The sequence below is a fragment of the Apodemus sylvaticus genome, chromosome 10, assembly GCF_947179515.1.
Source record: "Apodemus sylvaticus chromosome 10, mApoSyl1.1, whole genome shotgun sequence".
Classification (NCBI taxonomy): domain Eukaryota; kingdom Metazoa; phylum Chordata; class Mammalia; order Rodentia; family Muridae; genus Apodemus; species Apodemus sylvaticus.
The window spans coordinates 16,748,386-16,767,888 of NC_067481.1; the positions used below are offsets into that span (position 1 = coordinate 16,748,386).

The following is a 19,503-nucleotide window of genomic DNA, read 5'->3' on the forward strand; positions in this document are numbered from 1 at the left end:
GGGGGTTACGTAATTTTCCCAGCAGCCTTATCTCGCTTAGCGCGGACGTCCTTAAGGCTGCGCCCCGCCCCCACGCCGCGCGCAGGCGCAAACTAGCCGTACGCATTCTACGTAACGGACGGCTGAAGCTACGTGAAGAGTTGGGTGCCGTGACTGAGCTACCTGTTCTGGGCTGTTCAGTGACGTCGCGGCCCGCAGATATCTTTGCTACCTGAAGGCAGAACCAGACAAAGGCAGGCTGGGTGGAGGTGGTGGCCTCAGGAGCCCCGGGCCCGGTTGCAGCCTCGGGTGCAGGTAGGTAGCGGGCCATGACATTCCAGGCGGTGTGACCCAGCCAGGCCGAGCGGTGATTAAGTTGCTTGGCCGCAGAGCCGGGTACTGTTTCCCTCCTAACCAGCCCTTTAAGTCCGGCCGGTGGTGACATGCATCAATACCTGCAACTTATTTCTCCTGATTTTAAAAAAACAATTAAACCTCTGTCCATCCATTTCTGATCCATTTTCTGTTGGGCTTTAGGAAGGTTTGGGGGTTATATTAGTGGTTTCGAGTAGATCCCAACCGACAGGACAAAATCTGAGGAAATATCTGGTGTGTAGCTAGAATAATGGAGGAGCATAGACACTAGGCTTCTCCATGGTGGACCTAGGACCAGACACTAGAAGTTTCACAGAAGCAACCGCTTCTAGAGTCGACCTTACCCGAAGGTTTCTAGCATACAGCTTGTTTGTAACCAACACTTTGTAAGGTGACAGTAGTGTCTACATCATTTCTAGAAATTTCATCATTTTGACTAATGCCACAAAGGCCTGAAAGGACAAGCAGTGATTGCTACATATACTCCTTTCTCCTGAGTGAGCTTGCCGAAGTTAATCAAGATGGGTGTGTTAATGCTTGTGCCTGGCTTGGATTCTAGTGTTTTCTGTTTCAGAAGTCCTAGAGGTGGGGTGACCTGGCAGAGAGCTGTGCATCTGAGAAATGAATCTGAGAAAGCCAGTGCACAATGGCTTAGATAATTTAACCTAAATAACCTTGGGGGAGCCTGGCTGTATGAATTACATTAGAAATAATTCTGTGTTGTGAACATTCCTGGTATAGACTGAGTTTGAAATGACCAGACTGTCAAGTTGACAAGGATATATGTAGTTACTTCTACTTGAAAAGGGAGGCACTAGGAAGCTCTTTGGTTTTTTGAGATAGTGTCTTGCAGGCTAGTTTAAAACTCACTACGTAGGACAAGGCAGGACAGGCTACTGGAAAGAAATATATATATATATATATATATATATATATATATATATATATATATACATACATACATACATACATACATATATACACATACATATACCTGGAACTCACTCTGTAGACCAGGCTGGCCTTGAACTCAGAAATCCACCTGCCTCTGGGTCCCAAGTACTGGGATTAAAGGCGTGCGCCACCACTGCCCAGCCAGGGTCCTCTTGCCTCATGCTCCCTGGCGCTGGGGTTACAGAATTGAACTACTACACCTGCCACCACCCCCTGCCCCTTAAGTATAGGGTCTCACTTTGTAGTCCTGGCTGGCCTTGAATTTGGACATGTGCCTGCATTTGACTCCTGAGTACTGGGACACCCCCACCAGCCCCTTGGAGTTTTTGAGACAGGATTTCCTGAAGCCTAGACTCACTATGTAGAAGAAGATGGCCTTGAATTTTGATCTCTCTGCCTCAGTCTCCCAAGTGCTGGAATTACGGGAGTAAAGCACCACACCCAATTTTATATGGTCCTGAAATACTCTTAACTTGAGTTATATCCCCAGCCTCCCTTTGTAACATTTTAAAAAATTACATTAATTTGCTTATTTGGGTCAGGCATATAAAGGGGAGATATATTATACCACTGTGCATGTGGAGGTCAGCAGGCAACTTCTAGTTTAATCATCAGTAGGAATACTCACACATACCCTGTCAGTAATAATAGTGTTACATGTATCCTTTAGGCTGAATTTCAATGCTTAAAAATAAGGTCTTTTTTTTTTTTTTAAGATAATTAAAGATATAGGGCTGGTGTTTAGATGAGGGAGGAGAATTGAAAATATAGTATAAATGATTTTGTTGGCTGAAAATATTTTTGCATTGTCTTCTGAGATTTCATGCAAAGTCAATACCCTTAGTCTGAGCCCATTTTGTAACTTAGTAGTTGTATTGATGCATCCTCTTTGTGTACATAAGTGTTTACATGATGATCATAGCAAGTTTGTGTCCAGGAGAACATGTCTGCAAGGCAGACACCTATCTACAGTGGATCTGTAGGGACATGGCTTTCTCTTTTAGTATTTACAGTGAAGCCAACCTTAGGTCTGTCAGAAGAATAACAAGAACTATATAGCAAGCTCATTCCAGTCAGGGTGCTTTTTATGGATTATTTTGTAACTATTTACGTATCCATAGTTGTATCCTGTTCTCTATAGTCCTTAGTTCTTTTGGAAAGGTTTGTTTTTTTTTTTCTTTTTTTTTTTGGTGTTTTGGATTTGGTTTTTCCGAGACAGTGTTTCTCTGTGTAGCCCTGGCTGTCCTGGAACTCACTCTGTAGACCAGGCTGGCCTCGAACTCAGAAATCCGCCTGCCTCTGCCTCCCAGAGTGCTGGGATTACAGGCGTGCGCCACCACCGCCCGGCTGAGTTTTTTTAAATAATTTATTTATTTTTGTTTTATGTGCATTGGTGTTTTGCCTGTATGCATGTCTGAGTGAAAGTGTTGGATTCCCTGTCCCTAGAGTTGCAGACAATTGTGAGCTGCCGTGTGGTTGCTGGGAATTGAACCTGGGTCCTCTGGAAGAGCAGCCAGTGCTCTTAACTGCTAAGCCATCTCTCCAGCCCCTAGAAAGGTTTTAATAGTCTCTCAAAAATACTTCTGGCGGGGGTGAGGGTGTGGGGGGAGGAAGCTATGGAATGTATAATATACAGAAAGAAGATTTTAGAGAATCGAACCAAAAGAAATCAATAGCATATCCTTGTTTTTTTACCAAGAACTGCTGACAGGATCTGGATAGACCCACACCTCTTGGCCTCCGCTCATTGTCTCCTTTACATAGGGCTTTCAGATTCCAAGAGCATCGAGGAAGAGAAAAGCAGGAGGCATTTGTGAGATTGTTTTATTTTTTTAAGTAAGTAGGTTGGCCTGGCCGTGAGCTCAGTATATAGCCAAGGCAGGCTGGACTTCTGATCTTCCTTCTACCTACCAAGTACTGGGATTACAAGCATGTACCACAACTCCTAGCTGGTTGTAAGTTATTAACAATTTGCTAAAGACTTATAATCACTTATGTGCAAGGGTAGTTCACTTAGCACACACTGTTTCTCACAGCTTACTTTTAAGGTGCAATGAAAGCCTTCTATGCTTTCTGTGTTGTCCTCCTGGTGTTTGGGAGTGTCTCTGAAGCCAAGTTTGATCATTTCGAGGATGAGGAAGACATAGTAGAGTATGATGATAATGATTTTGCTGAGTTCGAGGATGTCATGGAAGATTCTGTTACGGAATCTCCTCAGCGAGTGATCAGCACTGAAGAAGATGAGGACGAGGCCACCGTGGAGCTGGAAGGGCAGGATGAAAGCCAAGAAGGTGATTTTGAAGATGCAGATACCCAGGTGGGGCTTTTGTTTGTAAGATTTATTTATTTATTTGTATGTGTATGAGTGTTTTACCTGTGTGTAGGTGTGCTGTGTGCACACGGTGCCTGTGAATCCTTTGGAGCTGAACGTGGTTTCTAGGAATCAAATCCAGGCCCTTTGCAAGAGCAGCAAGTGCTCTTAATTTATGAGACATCGCTCCAGCCCCACCGAGTAGGTTGTTTATTGTTGATTCATTGGGGAATTCAGAGGATGGGAAAATTTATTAGTGGTTTCTCAGACAAAAACCCAAATACAGGGAGACCAACCGTTGCTGTCTGGAATCTTCATTTTGTCTAATACTTTTTGTTTAGCTATTCTAGTTTATTCTCTTGGATTTTTTGTTTGTTTGTTTGTTTGGTTGGTTGGTTGGTTGGTTGGTTGGTTTTTTTGACACAAGGTTTCTCTCTGTAGCCTTGGCTGTCCTGGACCTGGCTTTGTAGACCAGGCTGGGACACCAAACTGTAGACCTCAGACTCACAGAGGTCTGCCTAGCTCTGCCTCCTGAGCACTGAGATTACAGGTGTGTGCCACTACAACCTTTAACTCTTGTGAATATTTTGTGGTGTGTTCCTACCTTTCACCTTGATAAAGCATTGTATTTTCTGTATTTTCTGGAGTAGATAAGATCCGAACTGAGAGTAGATAGTGTATGAATGAGAATGTAAAAGTTTGGGTTTTAAAGTAAGCGTCCTCATTCTTTTGGTGTTTGGGGTTTTTTTGTGTCATCTTTCAGATTTACTATTTATTTATGCTGTGTAGTATCTCATTTTGTTTGCTTCTGAAAAAAGGTCTTGTCGCTTCTCGGCCTTTTGGCTAAGATCAAGTGGAGAAAAGGTCTCACTATGTGTGTTTTGTTTTTCTTTATACCATTTGCTTTGGTGTGCCTGTACATTGCAGAATTGAATTAATACAATCAGGCTAATTAACTTCATCACCCACGTAGTTTTATGTGTAGGGAGAAAAGGTGAAAAAACAAATACATTTCCTTTATGTCTTGTTTGTTTGTTTGTTTGTTTGTTTAGAGGCAGGGTCTCACCATGTAGCCCTGGCTATCCTAGAACTTGCTATGTAGACCAGGATGGCCTCAAAATCACAGATCATCTGTCTCTCAAGGACTGGGATTAAATGTACTTGCCCAGCTCTCATATCAGCATTTAAATATGAAATGCACTATTAAATGTCATTTGCTTGTATGTTAGGTTTCTGGAACTTGCTTTTCTCACACCTCCAAGTTTGGGATTTTGCTAAAAGCATTTTATGTCTCTCTGTTCTGTACTTGTTGCTGCCGAGTCATGTTTTTCTCTACAGATGTTACCAAGAAACTGTGACACAGCTGCTTGCTTGCGCCTGTTGTAGATGTGCTGGTGTTTGTCTTTGTAGGAGGGAGATGCGGAGAGTGAGCCGTATGATGATGAGGAGTTTGAGGGTTATGAAGACAAGCCAGATGCCTCTTCTAACAAGAATAAAGATCCAATAACAATTGTTGATGTGAGTACAGATGATTCTAGATTGCAAACTGAACTATAATCCACTAATACCATAACTATAGTCCATGACATGCGGAGGGTGCTGGGATACTAGCAGCCTAATAAAGAACCTAACGTGAGTTGGGGTGGGCCTCCATCGCTGTGAAGTAGCTTCATGTTGCTGTCTAGCCTGTCCACCTTCACTTAATTCAAGTATAGAAGTGGATGGTTGGACGTACTTAGCTTGATATGTTTTCTTTTTTTTTTTTTTTTTCCTCGTTTTGGTTGAGAAAGGGTTTCTCTATGTAGCAGCTCTGTCTGTCCTAAAACTCACTTTGTAGACCAGGTTAGCTTAGAACTAACAGAGAACTGCCTGATTTTTGCCTCCCGAATTCTGGGACTAAAAGCATGTGCCAGCACACCCAGATAAACATCTTCTTAAAGTCTTTTAGAAGCTGGCCTGGAGCTGGGCATGGCAGCCATGCCTTTAGTCCCAGCACTCAGGAGGCAGAGGCAGAGGCGGCAGATCTCTTGGGTTCTGATTCTCTGGTATACAAATCGAGTTCCAGGACAGCTAGGGCTGCATAACCCTGTTATTTTGAAAAAAGAAAAAGAAATAAACAAACCCAAAAAATAAAAAGCTGATCTAGAAGGTCAAAATGAGCATATTTTTCAAAGTGTAACTTTTTATTATTACTATTTTACGTGTCGGGTGTTTTCCTGTGTGTATATTAAGTGTACCATGTGTGTGCCTAGTCCTCCTGGAGGACAGAGACAGCATCAGGTCCCCTAGAACTCAGTTACAGGTGGTTATAAGCTACCATCTGGATGCTGGGAACCAAACCTACGTACGTCCTCTCCAAGAGCAGCCAGTGCTCCTAACCATTGAGTCTTCTCTCTGGCCACTCAGGTGTAGCTCTTTCCCAGTGAGAGTTTTATATAGAGTACCAGCTTCTGTCTCTGGGCTTTCTCGTTTCATCCATTCCAGTTCAATCTCAGGCAACATTAAATGGGAATGTTTCCTTCTTAAGGTTCCTGCACACCTCCAGAACAGTTGGGAGAGTTATTACCTAGAAATTTTGATGGTGACTGGTCTGCTCGCCTATATCATGAACTACATCATCGGGAAGAATAAAAACAGCCGACTTGCTCAGGCCTGGTTTAACTCTCATAGAGAGCTTCTGGAGAGCAATTTTACCTTAGTGGGTAAGTTAAGCCAATCGAGTCCGGCAGCCTGCCTGGAAACAGTCTGGTAAGAGAGAGCCGTTTATCCCATCACTCAATAAAAATAGCGAAATGCTGACCACAGTACATTTGGTTTCTCCCGTTCTGTTGGGTTCTGTAGATGAGTAAATTAAATATATAGGCTTATTTTTCATTACTCAACAATATAATTGCTAAATTGCTTTTGATACAGTCAGTATAAAAACAAAATTTAAAAGTTCTTGTTGAAACAAGAGACTGTCATTTTAGGTTATTTGATTAAACTAATTTCAGTTTGATTTTTAGAAATGGGAAATCCTTACAATTCAAGTTCTGGGTCCTTTGGTTTTTCTGCCACAGGTGCGAGCGATATGCACACAGTCTATAGGGTGGGCAGCTCCGTGAGGTTGTGAGGTCAGCAGCCTTCACACTCACTCAGCACCGTCCGTCTCCTTAGTGCTGCACTCCCCAGTGCCAGCGGTGTGTCTTTGGCTGTTTTAGTTGTTAATCAGCTTAAGCAGGAAAACAACCATGGGACTACTTCTCTCCTGCCACATGCGGGCCCCAGGATTCAGGATTTGGTAGCCAGTGCCTTCACCAGCTGAGCCATCTCGATGACCAGGCCTCTACTTCCCTAATGCCACCAAGTTAGGCCTCATAGAATGTTGGGTTTTGTTTGATTGGCTTTTTTTTTTTTTTTGTCACATTGTTTTTCTAATGGTTCTTTGTTGCAACACTGTTGATTGATTATAGTTTCTGGTTTTTGTTTTGTTTTGTTTTGTTTTTTAAGAAGGAAGTTGATGTTAAAGCTTATCTAAGGGCTAGAGAGATGGCTCAGCCATTAGAGCACTGACTTGCTCTTGAGTTCAAATCCCAGCAACCACATGGTGGCTCACAACCATTTATAATGAGATCTGACACCCTCATCTGGTGTGTCTGAAGATAGCTACAGTGTACTTACATATAATAATAAATATATCTTTAAAAAAGGGAGGGGTTAAATTGCAGCTATGTTATTAGACTATATTAAAACTATACCTGTTTACCAGAGGATGCTCTCGTCCCAGGTCCATGGTTTTTAGGGTGCATTTTGAACAGAGACTTTGGGTTGGGGGTGGTAGGGAGCATTCTTTGGCTCATTGCCCTCCCTCTTCTTCATGCCAGACAGAGTCCATAACTTGTTTATGGAAACAAGAATTTTAAAAGTAACAAGAAGCTCCCCTCTACTGGCCTGTGCATCGGCCTTCAGCACCCCAGCGCCCTTGGTCTAGCAGATGATGAAGAACCTGTCTGTCTCCTTGATGTCTGGTCTTGGTGCCTGCGGTGTGCTGGTGCACTGGTGGCAGGAGATTCCTTTCTCTCTGCTCTCTGCATAGATTTACAGAGGAATGTGAATGCATAGCGACATAAAATGGTGGAACAGTGGAAATCAGTCACTTTGCACAGTCATCTCTGGGAGTTGTTTGCTGTAGTCTGCATGAAGTTGGTATAAAACTGAAGTAAAATAATGGTTTTGGGGATTTGAAATGTATGGAAACTGCCTTTGAACTCCCCTCTGTCAGAGAACTGGAATGAATGCAGCTCATTCCGAAAATCCAGGCCTTATATAGAAACGCTGTTATGAAGATGGTTGGCTGCGAGATGGCACTGAGTATGTCTTCAAGACTAGATGAATTAATGTACAGTGGAGCAGATGATAAATTTATACGTCACATCTATTGAGGCGTAAAACCTTTACAATAACACTGAAGTAAAAACAACAGTGCTGGTCCTCTGATCCCTGTCCGAGGAGGTTCTGTGAGATAGCAAAGCATTGCTGTCCTACAGTGATGACATGTCCCGTGAGTCAGATTCGGTGCTTTCACTCCTAGGGGATGATGGGACTAACAAAGAAGCCATGAGCACAGGGAAGCTGAATCAGGAGAACGAGCACATCTACAACCTGTGGTGCTCTGGCCGAGTGTGCTGTGAGGGCATGCTTATCCAGCTGAGGGTGAGTAGGGGGCTTTTGCCCCAACGTGTGTCTTCCCTGAAGTTTTAAAGATGTAACTGCTAATCTAAATTCAATGCTTCCTCCGCTTTCCTTGTTTGACTTAAAATAAGGTCTGAGTATTATATTTCTACTAGTTGTCAAATGAAGCGTTTGGGTCCCTCCAAAGCCCTTCTCTATGTGTAAGCTGCAAGATATTGAATAATTTCTCTCACTTTTTCAGTTCCTCAAGAGACAAGACTTACTTAACGTCCTGGCCCGGATGATGAGGCCAGCAAGTGATCAAGTAGTAAGTAGCCTTGCTGGCTTTCTTGGTACAAACTGGATTATTCCCTAACTATTCCATTTCCGTCTAGATTGAGTTTGAACTCCTAGCAATCTGTGCCCATGGCAGAAAAGGTGATGTTTGTCTGCCAGAGCAGATCAGCTGTTCTAACCCCAGCTGTCCAGAAGGGAGGCCTCTGATGGCTCTTTTGCAGGGGTTTAAGTTGTTTGTTTGTTTGTTTTACTTTGGTTTCTTCTCAAATATTTTTACTTCAAATGATTAATTTTGATTGAAAAAGCTCAGATCACAGTCTAGGCTATTCAGTTTGTGTTTTCCATTTATTAAATTAACATGAATCTACAAATTGTGTTCACAGTCAAAAATGTCTCTTATCTCTCTCCCAAAGAGATATTCTCAGATAGGATTGTTACTAATTTGCTTTTTTTTCTTCTTAGTCCTATTAAAGAGACTACTTTTGCAATTTCCTGTAAATACAGAAGTACAGATTTTACTTTATTTTATTTTTAAATACAGCAACCATTTACCAGGTCTTTCCCTTCATTAACATCCTGGGATCCCCTTTGGAAAAAATAGTTTTGAATTTTGTATGAGATGCCTACATGTCTGTCTGTCTACCACATGTGTGTCCAAAAGGTCAAAAAAGAGTATTAGAGCCGGGCATTGGTGGCGCACATCTGTAATCCCAGCACTTGGGAGGCAGAGGCAGGCGGATTTCTGAGTTCGAGGCCATCCTGTTCTACAGAGTGAGCTCCAGGACAGCCAGGGCTACACAGAGAAACCCTGTCTCCAAAAAAAAAAAAAAAAAAAAAGAGTATTAGACCCCGTGGAACTAGAGTTACAGGTAGTTATGAGCTACTGTGTGGGTGCTGAGACTGAACCTGTGTCCTCTGCAAGAGAAGCGAGTGAACTTAGCCATTAAGCCATCTATCTCCAGCCCTTCTTCCACATACTAAGAATTTGGCCCAATCATAAAGAAATAAAAGTAGTACAACTAGAACCATGTTTTGTCATGTTAGACTTCTTAAGTTTATAACATTGTCAGTTCCTATGCAGAATATTAAGAGTTATTTACTTGTGTAAGGATGTTTTCCAACAATGGTCAGTTCTTGGCTCCAACAATTCATTTCTGACACTGCCTGGAATTAGCTTCAGGTCCCACAGGTTGAAGAGTTCAGGCCCCACTCCTGACCCTCCCACACACTCCCATCCCCTCCACCCCTCCCCTTCCCCCCCCCCACCTGTGTCTCTATTTGTGAGGAAATTTCAATTCCCAGGCCACCATACCATATGCACTTTTGGCTGGTCACCTTTGAATTGAGGGTTCCCATCACCTCCCTCCAGGTTTAATGACTTCTTTTGAATGATTTACAGAATTCATGGAAAGCCTTTGCTTACAGTTACTGACTTATTAAGAACACAACTCAGCAATAGTCAGTTTGGAAAAAAAGTGAGGGGGCCAGGCATGGTAGCACACGCCTTTAATCCCAGCACTGGTGAGTTGACAGGTGGACCAGACAGCCTAGGCTACATGGCGAGCTCCAGCTTGGTTACAGAGTGAACTCAGCCTGGCCAGAGCTACAGTGAGATGCTGTGGGAAACGTGGAGGGGTGGAGCCTCTTCTTCGTTACTGAGCATCCACACGTCTACAGCTGGGGAAGCTATCTGAATGTGGCTCCGGGGTTCTAAAGCACAAAGCTCCCATTCCCATCTTCAGGACCCCGAGGAGGGCTGACTGTCTCGGCCGTCAGCATTTGCTTTATCGCATGGTCAGCCCCCAATTCCTGAAGCTGTGTGGAGACCTTACATCAGTGTGAACTCAGGCTGATTGAAAGGGCTCCTTATAAATAATGAAGCATAAAGGTTGTAGCTCTGTGCCAGGAACTTGAAACAAGCCCAGATGTAATTCTTTTTTTTTTTTTTTAAAGATTTATTTATTTATTTATTATATGTAAATACTCTGTAGCTGTCTTCAGATAGATCTCATTACAGATGGTTGCAAGCCACCATATGGTTGCTGGGATTTGAACTCAGGACCTCTGGCAGAGCAGTCAGTGTTCTTAACCTCTGAGCCATCCCTCCAGCCCCCCTAGATGTAATTCTTATGTCATACTGTTCACTCAGTCAGAACATATATTAGTGTATTGTTTCTTCATAACAATTTGCCACAAAACTGAACAGCTTAAAATAGTACCATCTGGGAGGGACTGAAGAGATGGCTCAGCAGTTGGGAGCTCTTCCAGAGTACCTGGATTGCAGAACCAACACCCAGCTCATAACCAACCGTCTGTTATTCTAGTTCCAGGGGATCCAGTGCCCTCTTCTAGCCTCCCGGGGTTGCTGCACGCACACAGTGCACAGAGATGCATGCAGGCAAACACATAACATAAAATAGAATCTTTTCCTGTGTGTGTGTGTTTTTTTAATAGTCTCACTTTGTAAACCAGCCCTGAAACTGGAATTTAAGGTATACATCTCCATAACCAAAAACAACAATAACAACAAAAAACCAAACAAGGCCGGGCAGTGGTGGCACAGTCCTTTGATCCCAGCACTTGGGAGGCAGAGGCAGGCGGATTTCTGAGTTCAAGGTCAGCCTTTTCTACAGAGTGAGTTCCAGGACAGCCAGGGCTACACAGAGAAACCCTGTCTTGAAAACAAAAACAAACAAACAAACAAAAACTAAGGAAAGATAAAGGGAAAGGCAGAACCATTTCTTACCTCCCAGTAATGTGTGTGAGAGTGGGCCGGTGTGGGCTAGCCGGTCCTCCGCTTTGGTCCTCCACTTCAGTCCACAGGCTGAGAACAGTGTGAACCAGGCCTGTGTTTCCTTCTTACAAGCACATTCAGCCTTGTGTCAGAATCCAGTCTCTTGTATTTGTAAGCACCTATTTTCTCACTGCCCTAGGAATTATGCAGTTGCTGGAGGTATGGACCTCAGGCCCTTACAATCCATCCCTCACCCTTGCTGATCATGCTGGTCCCTAAAATTCTCTTCTTCAGCTAAGGCCCAGTTATTCTTACTAACTTGCTGGATTGTTTCCGATACCCAAGACAATGCTCTTGTTAGTTTGAATCCACTGGTTAAAGGTCTTCTTTTATACCTGTGAGCCTGGTCGGGGGTTGAGTGTGTAGCAGAAGGCTCAACTTTCAGAAACCCACCCACCATAGGACTCAGTAAGTAAGTCTTTTCTTGTTTTCTTTTTAAAGCAAATAAAAGTGACAATGAACGACGAGGACATGGACACATATGTGTTCGCTGTCGGCACTCGCAAAGCTTTGCTGCGACTGCAGAAAGAGATGCAGGATCTGGTATGTCAAGTTGCTCTAATTGAAACGTTTGTCAAAACTCCCTCTTCATCACAAAGAAGTTCAGCTTTGTAGGACAACACAGTTCTGTCTCTCAGATGTTAAGCACCACTTCAAAATAAATTGTACATATCTAGCCGTTTGGGGAAATCTGTATCAAATAATCATGTTGCGTGTTTTCAATTTTCCTTCCAGAGTGAGTTTTGCAGTGATAAACCTAAGTCTGGGGCAAAGTATGGGCTGCCAGACTCTGTGGCCATTCTGTCGGAAATGGGAGAAGTCACAGAAGGGATGATGGATACAAAGGTAAATGTGATAGAGGGCGGTGTGATTAGTGCTGTCTGTGACAGTCATGAGTTCTAGACCAGCCTAGGTAATACAAGGAGAGACTCTCCAAATGAATGAAGAAACACACATATATGTTATATATATCACATACTGAATTTTATTTGGCCCTTGCTGAAACAACAGGTAAATAATCTCTGACTACAGATCATTCATGATAAACATTCTTTGTGTAACTTATAGTCATACACCTGATTTTGATCAATGGGTAACCCAGCTGTCGATTGTCTGCCATTCTAATTGAGACATTGGCCGGCTTTCATGTTGAGAGAGTGGTCTCCCTGCAGTTGGGACAGGTCTTCTCTGAGCCATATGTTAGGACTGTGGCTCATGTCCTAGTGCTTTCCTAACAAGCTGAGTGTCCCACAGCACAGCACACTTGCACACACATTTACACGCACACAATAAAATAAAAAGTTCTCTAAAAGACCTATTGACTTTCAAGCTTTCAAGGTTTTTGTTTTGATTTTTGAGTCTTACTAAGTAGCCCTGGCTCATAAAGATCCACCTGCCTCTATTCCCCGCCCCAATGCTACAAAAAAAGTTGTGTGCCACCGCTCTAAGCCAACTTTCAAGTTTGTTTAAGACTACAGTCTAGGGCTGGTGACATGGCTCAGTGGCTAAGAGCACTGATTGCTCTTCCAGACGTCATGAGTTCAAATCCCAGCAACCATGTGGTGGCTCACAACGATCTGTAATTAGAAACAAATAAAAAAAAAAACCTATGGGCTGGAGCCAGTGGGGGCTGGAGCAGAAGGGAAGGGGGGGATAAGCTTATTGAAAACTTAATGTGCTAATGTAAAAAAAAAGACTACAGTCTGATCTTGAGCTTCCGTTTGTATAAGTAATGGTGAGCACTGTGACCCTGTCATGGAGGGACTAACGCTGGGGGGTAGCTGCAGAGAATAACCCTGGCTGTCTGTAGTCCAGGCTGGCCTTGAACTCATATAGGTCTGCCTGCCTCTGCCTCCCCAGTGCTGGCTCTGAGAGAACCATCTCTTTAAACTGAAGGTGGAGTAATAGTCTGAATGACCTTTTATAAAAGTAAGGATTAAAAGGTGAATAGCTATGGAAGCCTGGAAATGCTTTAGTTAATTTTCTTTCTTTCTGGTTTCTTTTAGATGGTTCACTTTCTTACACACTATGCTGATAAGATTGAATCTGTTCATTTTTCAGACCAGTTCTCTGGTCCAAAGATTATGCAAGAGTACGTATAAAAGCATTAAGTTCATTTTCCTTATTAGTTTTATGTTGGAACACAAGTAGCCTCTTCAGTTTGACTCAGTGGTTAACATTGTATTGTCATGCACTCAGGGACCAGGGCTTGGTTTCCAGCTCCCTTATGAAGGCTAAAAGCCACTCTTCACTGCAGTTCCAGAAGATTCGACACCCTTTTCGGGCCTCCCTGGGCACTGCATACACACATTCATGCAGGCAAAACACTCAGACACATAAGTAAATATAAATTTAGAAGTAAAAGTTAAGCAAAAGTATTTTAAAATATGGCCTCAATTTTTAATTAATTAATTTATTTATTTAATGCCTTTGAGTACACTATACTCTCTTCAGACACACCAGAAGAGGGCATCGGATCCCATCACAGATGGTTGTGAGCCACCATGTGGGTGCTGGGAATTGAACTCAGGACCTCTGGAAGAGCAGTCAGACTCTTATCTGCTGAGCCATCTCTCCAGCCCATGGCCTCATTCTTAAATATAGGCATATTTCTGGCTCCTGGGTGAAAGCGAGTATATCTTGTCCACCAGAAACATCCCTGGAGGGGTCAAATGTAGCCGAGTGGGCGGATGGCCGTAAAGCCCGTGCAGAGCACTCTGATTGCTGTTTGCAGGGTCAGATGCAGGCTGGTAGGCATAGGCGGTGGATCCTTTCTCAGTCTCTTTTAACAGACATCTCTTGATGACAGGGAAGGTCAGCCTTTGAAGCTGCCTGACACCAAGAGGACACTACTGTTTACATTTAATGGTAAGTGTTCTGGGGCCTGTCTGTCTAGTTCTTAGTTTCCTCTGAAATGTTTTTTGAGATTATTTTTCCTTCTGAAATACTAGCTCTAAAACTACAGCATCGCTCACTTCATTCCTCCTTGTTGATTTCTGGGCTCCTCCAAGGAGCTAGACTGTCAGCATTAAGAAAGACAGACGGCCAGCCCAGAAAGATCAATGCTGCTCTTACTCAATAGGAAAATGGCTTTGTTTTCCAGTGCCTGGCTCAGGTAACACGTACCCAAAGGATATGGAGGCTTTGCTCCCCCTGATGAACATGGTGATTTATTCTATTGATAAAGCCAAAAAGTTCCGACTCAACAGAGAAGTAAGTCCCTAATCCTTTTTTACAAACCCCTTTCATTGTTGGGTTTTCCCCCTGATGGGCAGCAGTGTCAATGACCGCAGTGGCTGAGCCTTTGCTAGTGGACTTGAAAGTGTCAAAGGGGAGGAATTTTAGCACTGCTAAGTGGGGTTTTCTCCTGTGCAGTAGAATTGGTTCCTTATGAAGCCTTTGTTTCCTGGGGAAGGGCAAACAAAAAGCAGATAAGAACCGGGCCCGTGTGGAAGAGAACTTTCTGAAGCTGACACATGTGCAGAGACAGGAAGCTGCACAGTCTCGGCGTGAGGAGAAGAAAAGAGCCGAGAAGGAGCGGATCATGAACGAGGAGGACCCTGAGAAGCAGCGCAGGCTGGAAGTGAGACAGACGCCAGGGGCTCTGCCTGCTGGGCTGGGCTTTTCTATTCTGTGGTTTTTATGTTTTGAGACTATATCATTTCTCCCTTCCTTGTCCCTTCTCCCAAACCTCCCATATATCAATTCCTTTCCTCAGCTCTCTTTCAAATTCATGGCTTCTTTTTCTTTGTTTCTTTGTTGTTGTGACTTGTGTGCATATGTGCATGTTTTAACTCTATAAATACAACCTGTTGAGTCCGTCTGCGCTTACCCGTGTGCATATTGTCGGAGCTGACCCTTTGGTACTGGGTAGGCAGTTGACACACTTCTCTGGGAAGGCTGCTCTCCTGCTCTCAGGGTTCCTTGGCTACCTGCAGATCTTTGTTTAGGGTTGAGGTTTTGTAAAGTTTCCCCAAAACTACTGTTTTGTTTTGTTTTTTAATTATCTACATGCCTATTTCTACCATACTGTCTACTGTGGTAATTTGGGATATCTTGTAATTTGACAGCACTTTATCCATACTAAGTTGAGTTTGTGCATCTGGAAAGTGATGAATTACCCTCTTTTTCCAACACAGTCCCATTGTGGATGAAACAATTACAAGGAAATCAAGGAATTTTTAAAGAAGCTGGCATATGTCTCTTATGTTTTATTCATTTGTTTATTGCTTTTTTTTTTGAGACATGGTTTCTCTGTATGTACCTCTGGCTGTCCTGGAACTCACTATAGATCAGGCTGACCTCAAACTCACAAGAGAGGCAGAGGCAGCCTCTGCCTCACAAGTGCTGGGATCAAAGGTGTGCACCACCACTCCCCAGCCAGTTTAATAAACTTGTCACTTAAGATTAGGCTTTGAAGCCAGGTAGGGATGACACACACCTTTAATCCCAGCATTTGGGAGGCGGAGGCAGGTGAATCTCTGAGTTTGAGGCTAGCATGGTCTTCATATTGAATTCTAAGACAGGTAGTCTAAACAGAGAAATCATGTTTCACATAAAACAAGAATAAATAAAACAAAATTAGTGTTTAATACAGAATTAGTGAATTCTACCATCTCTACAGGTTTTGTTTAGATGTCACCTAAACAGCTGGAATCCCAAACTTGAGGTATCCCAAACCTGGTGTGGGTGCTGGGAACTAAATTCAGGTCCTCCAGAAGAGCAGCATGTACTCTTAAACATTAAGCCATCTCTTTAGCCACCATGCCTGGCCTTAATAGCAGTTTCAAGGCTAGCAATGGCTAAATAATGAAAACTTATCTTTTAAAAAGGGTGTGGCAGTTGAATTTAATGTCAGCGTGGGTAACTTATTGAGATATTGCCTCAAAGAAAAGAAATACACACACCATGTAAAATCCTCTTTGAGTATATTGCTAAATTAAGATTTAATTATCGCCAGGCAGTGGTGGCCCACGCCTTTAATCCCAGCACTTGGGAGGCAGAGGCAGGTGGATTTCTGAGTTTGAGGCCAGCCTGGTCTACAGAGTGAGTTCCAGGACAGCCAGAACTACACAGAAAAAACAACTGTATCGAAAAAACAACAACAACAAAACAAGAAAAAAAGATTTAATTATCTTTGCCTTGTTTTGTGTTCATTTTTATTCCTCAGCATATGAATTGGCGATGTTTTTGTTTTGTCTTTTGAAACAATGTCTTATAGCACAGATTGGCCTAGAACTATGTAACCAAAGTGCAATCCTCTGCCTTAAGACTTCCAAATGCTGGAATTGGTGTGGTCATCATGCCTGGTTTGCAATTATTATAAGTATCTTCAAGAATGTTCTATGTGTTGCAAGACCAAGATTTTGAATAAAGGCTAGGCATGGTGTCACATGCCTTTAATCCCAGCACTCCGGAGGCAGGGGCAGGCAGGTCTCTGTCAATTCAAGCACACCCTGATCTACATAGTGAGTTCCAGGACAGCCAGGGTTATAGAGAGAGAGCCCCTATTTCAAACTCCCACTCTCAAAAAAGGATTTTGAATAATAATATGGGTGGGTGGCGGTACCTGTGGAGTTGAGAAGCATCAGACCAACCCCTTGGAGCTGGAATTAAAGGCAGCTGTGAACCCCCTGATGCTTGGGACAGACCTCAGTTCCCCAGTCCTGTGCTTCAGCGTGTTCCTACGGCTTGATTTGGACCCTCTCCCCTCCCTGTCTCACAGGAAGCTGCCTTGAGGAGAGAACAAAAGAAGTTGGAGAAGAAGCAAATGAAGATGAAACAAATCAAAGTGAAAGCCATGTAGAGCCATCGCAGAGGCTGTCCTCGCTGCCGATAGCTCTGCACCCACCTGAGATGGGAAAAGCATGAGTCCTCACCCAACAGTCACAGGCTTCTGCTGACTGCGATCTTTATTTCTCCCTCTTCTCTTGGTTTGGAGTCCTGCAGAGGTTATAGATAACTTGAAAGGGCTCTTTCAGTTATTTCCTTCAGATAATCAAATTATTTTGATTATTTTATAAAAGGAATGGTATATAAAGTATGTGCAGTTTTAAAATATGTTTAAATTATAATGTGAATCATCAGTGCTTTACTTTGGTGTTTGAAGAACGATCATGAAATTTCTAGGTAGGTTGTTGCTTTTTGTTTAAACTGAGCAATTGAAATAACTATGGAGACTGACTCTAAACCAAGACCCTAAGAATATCTATTGGAATCGCACAATAAATGTTGCTTGTTTTTTCTGTGTCCACATTAAACTTGTGAAAAAAAATGGAGTCTAGAACACTGTATGTGGTGATGAATTCAGAGACTTAGAACACAACAGTACAGTGTGTGTGTGTGTGTGTGTGTGTGTGTGTGTGTGTGTGTGGTGTTGATGGCAGTATTACAGGAGGAAACCTGTAGTGTTAGGATACTGTAAGTCCACGGAAAATTCTAGAGGTAGGTAGTACAGGAGCAGTCTCTCATTGCCTGATGCTATGAGCTAATGACACTGGGAGTGCTGGATTTGAAGTAGTTATGTGCTTATTTTTGTTGAGCAAGAAATGCATGAAAAAGTGAACAGCTTCACCCAGCTCCAGTCAGCAGCAGTCAGATGGCTGGTCTCTGTGAGGTCACAATGGCTTTCTTGCTTTCTGCAGCCTGTTAGGTCTTAGGAGCTGCACTGTCTTAGGAGTGCACTTGGCTTCTCCGCCTGCTTTTATATTGTCCACAAGGCCGGTATGTATGTTCTTGAAACAAATAACCATTGATATGCATAAATATGCTTTTAGAAACTGAGCTTTTTTAAATGAATCAGAATTTTGTCTGACTCATGAGGCGGGAGCACGGTGTGGAGAGGCCCATCTCTGTGCATAAGCATTTGGCTTGTTGAGATCTCTGCATTTTATAAATGCTTCCTACTGAGAAAGCATTTCTTAAGTCTCTGCTTGTACCAGGTAGTTTTTGCTGGGCTGGGAAAGGGTTGTTTTTTTGTTGGGAGTGGGTGGTGGGGTTTTGTTGATGCTTTCTATGTTCAGATGGAGTAACAGGGAGTGCGGTGAAAACTCTGTGTGTGTGTGTGTGTGTGTGTGTGTGTGTGTGTGTGTGTGTGTGTGTGTTGTGGCCTTGGGAATTCTACAGAGTTTTTCACATGGCTTTGTCTAGGTAAATAGAAATATATGCACTGGGATATTCAAGTGTAATGGTTTTTTAACAGTTCACAAGTTTTAAGTTATTAAAAATAACACAAAATTGAATCACTTTAAGGCCATATAATTTTAGATTTAACATTGTTTTACAAATCTTTAAAATACATTTAGAATCAAAATTTATGTGCTTAGTTATCGTTTAAGTAATATAAGCTTTCTTAAAGTCCCATACATCAGACTGTGGCAGCTAATTTTGTAACTTAAGCATTCGTATGAACTACCTGTGACATATATTAAACTGATTGACAAAATCTGCGAGTGCCGCTTTGACTTTTTGTAGTTGTCCTACAAGAATATGTATGCTGTCCTCTTATTAAAAGCACTAAAATGGTTTTCCTTCAAAAGCGTTAATCTTGAGTATTCCTTTGTGGTTACCACTTAACACTTTTGGAGAATGTTATATTCTAAAGTCATGTATGTATTGTTCCAGAAAGGGTCTCTATGCAGCCCAAGCTGGTCACAGTCAAGCCTCGGCCTCCTGAGCGCTGGCACACTGACATACCACTGCACCTTGGCCCACAGGTTTTCTTTGAATTTAATTTTACTTTTTAGTTTAGGTTTTGTTTGTTTTGGTTTTAGTTTATTTTAGGTTATTAGTTTTATTATATATACAGCATTCTGTCTGCATGTCTGTGTGCAGGCCAGAAGAGGTCACCATATCTCATTATAGATGGTTACAAGCCACCATGTGGTTGCTAGGAATTGAACTCATGACCTCTGGAAGAGTCAGAGCTCTTAACTGCTGAACCATCACTCCAGCTCCCTTGGGTTTTTGGGAGGGTGGGGTGCAGTGGGGGAGGCGTTTGGTTGTGGTGGTGGTGGTGGTTTTTGTTTGTTTTGTTTTTTGAGACTGTTTCAATATTGGCAGTCTTGGAACTGGATCTGTTGACCAGGTTGGCCTTGAACTCAAGAGATCCACTTGTCTCTGCTTCCCAAGTGCTGGGATTAAA

The 19,503-nt window shown here is 42.8% G+C and overlaps 1 protein-coding gene across 1 annotated transcript; it reads left to right on the top strand.

Moving 5' to 3' along the window:
- The first annotated feature begins 90 nt into the window (after positions 1-90).
- Ccdc47 (coiled-coil domain containing 47) lies at positions 91-18,897 on the top strand. Its single transcript, XM_052196753.1, has 13 exons — positions 91-294; positions 3,345-3,625; positions 5,030-5,137; positions 6,147-6,321; positions 8,190-8,311; positions 8,532-8,597; positions 11,802-11,903; positions 12,096-12,206; positions 13,367-13,452; positions 14,170-14,228; positions 14,464-14,573; positions 14,776-14,943; positions 17,086-18,897. Exons 2-13 carry the CDS (start codon positions 3,362-3,364, stop codon positions 17,164-17,166), a joined length of 1,452 nt encoding a protein of 483 aa, XP_052052713.1. The 5' UTR covers positions 91-294; positions 3,345-3,361; the 3' UTR covers positions 17,167-18,897.
- The last annotated feature ends 606 nt before the right edge of the window (positions 18,898-19,503 follow it).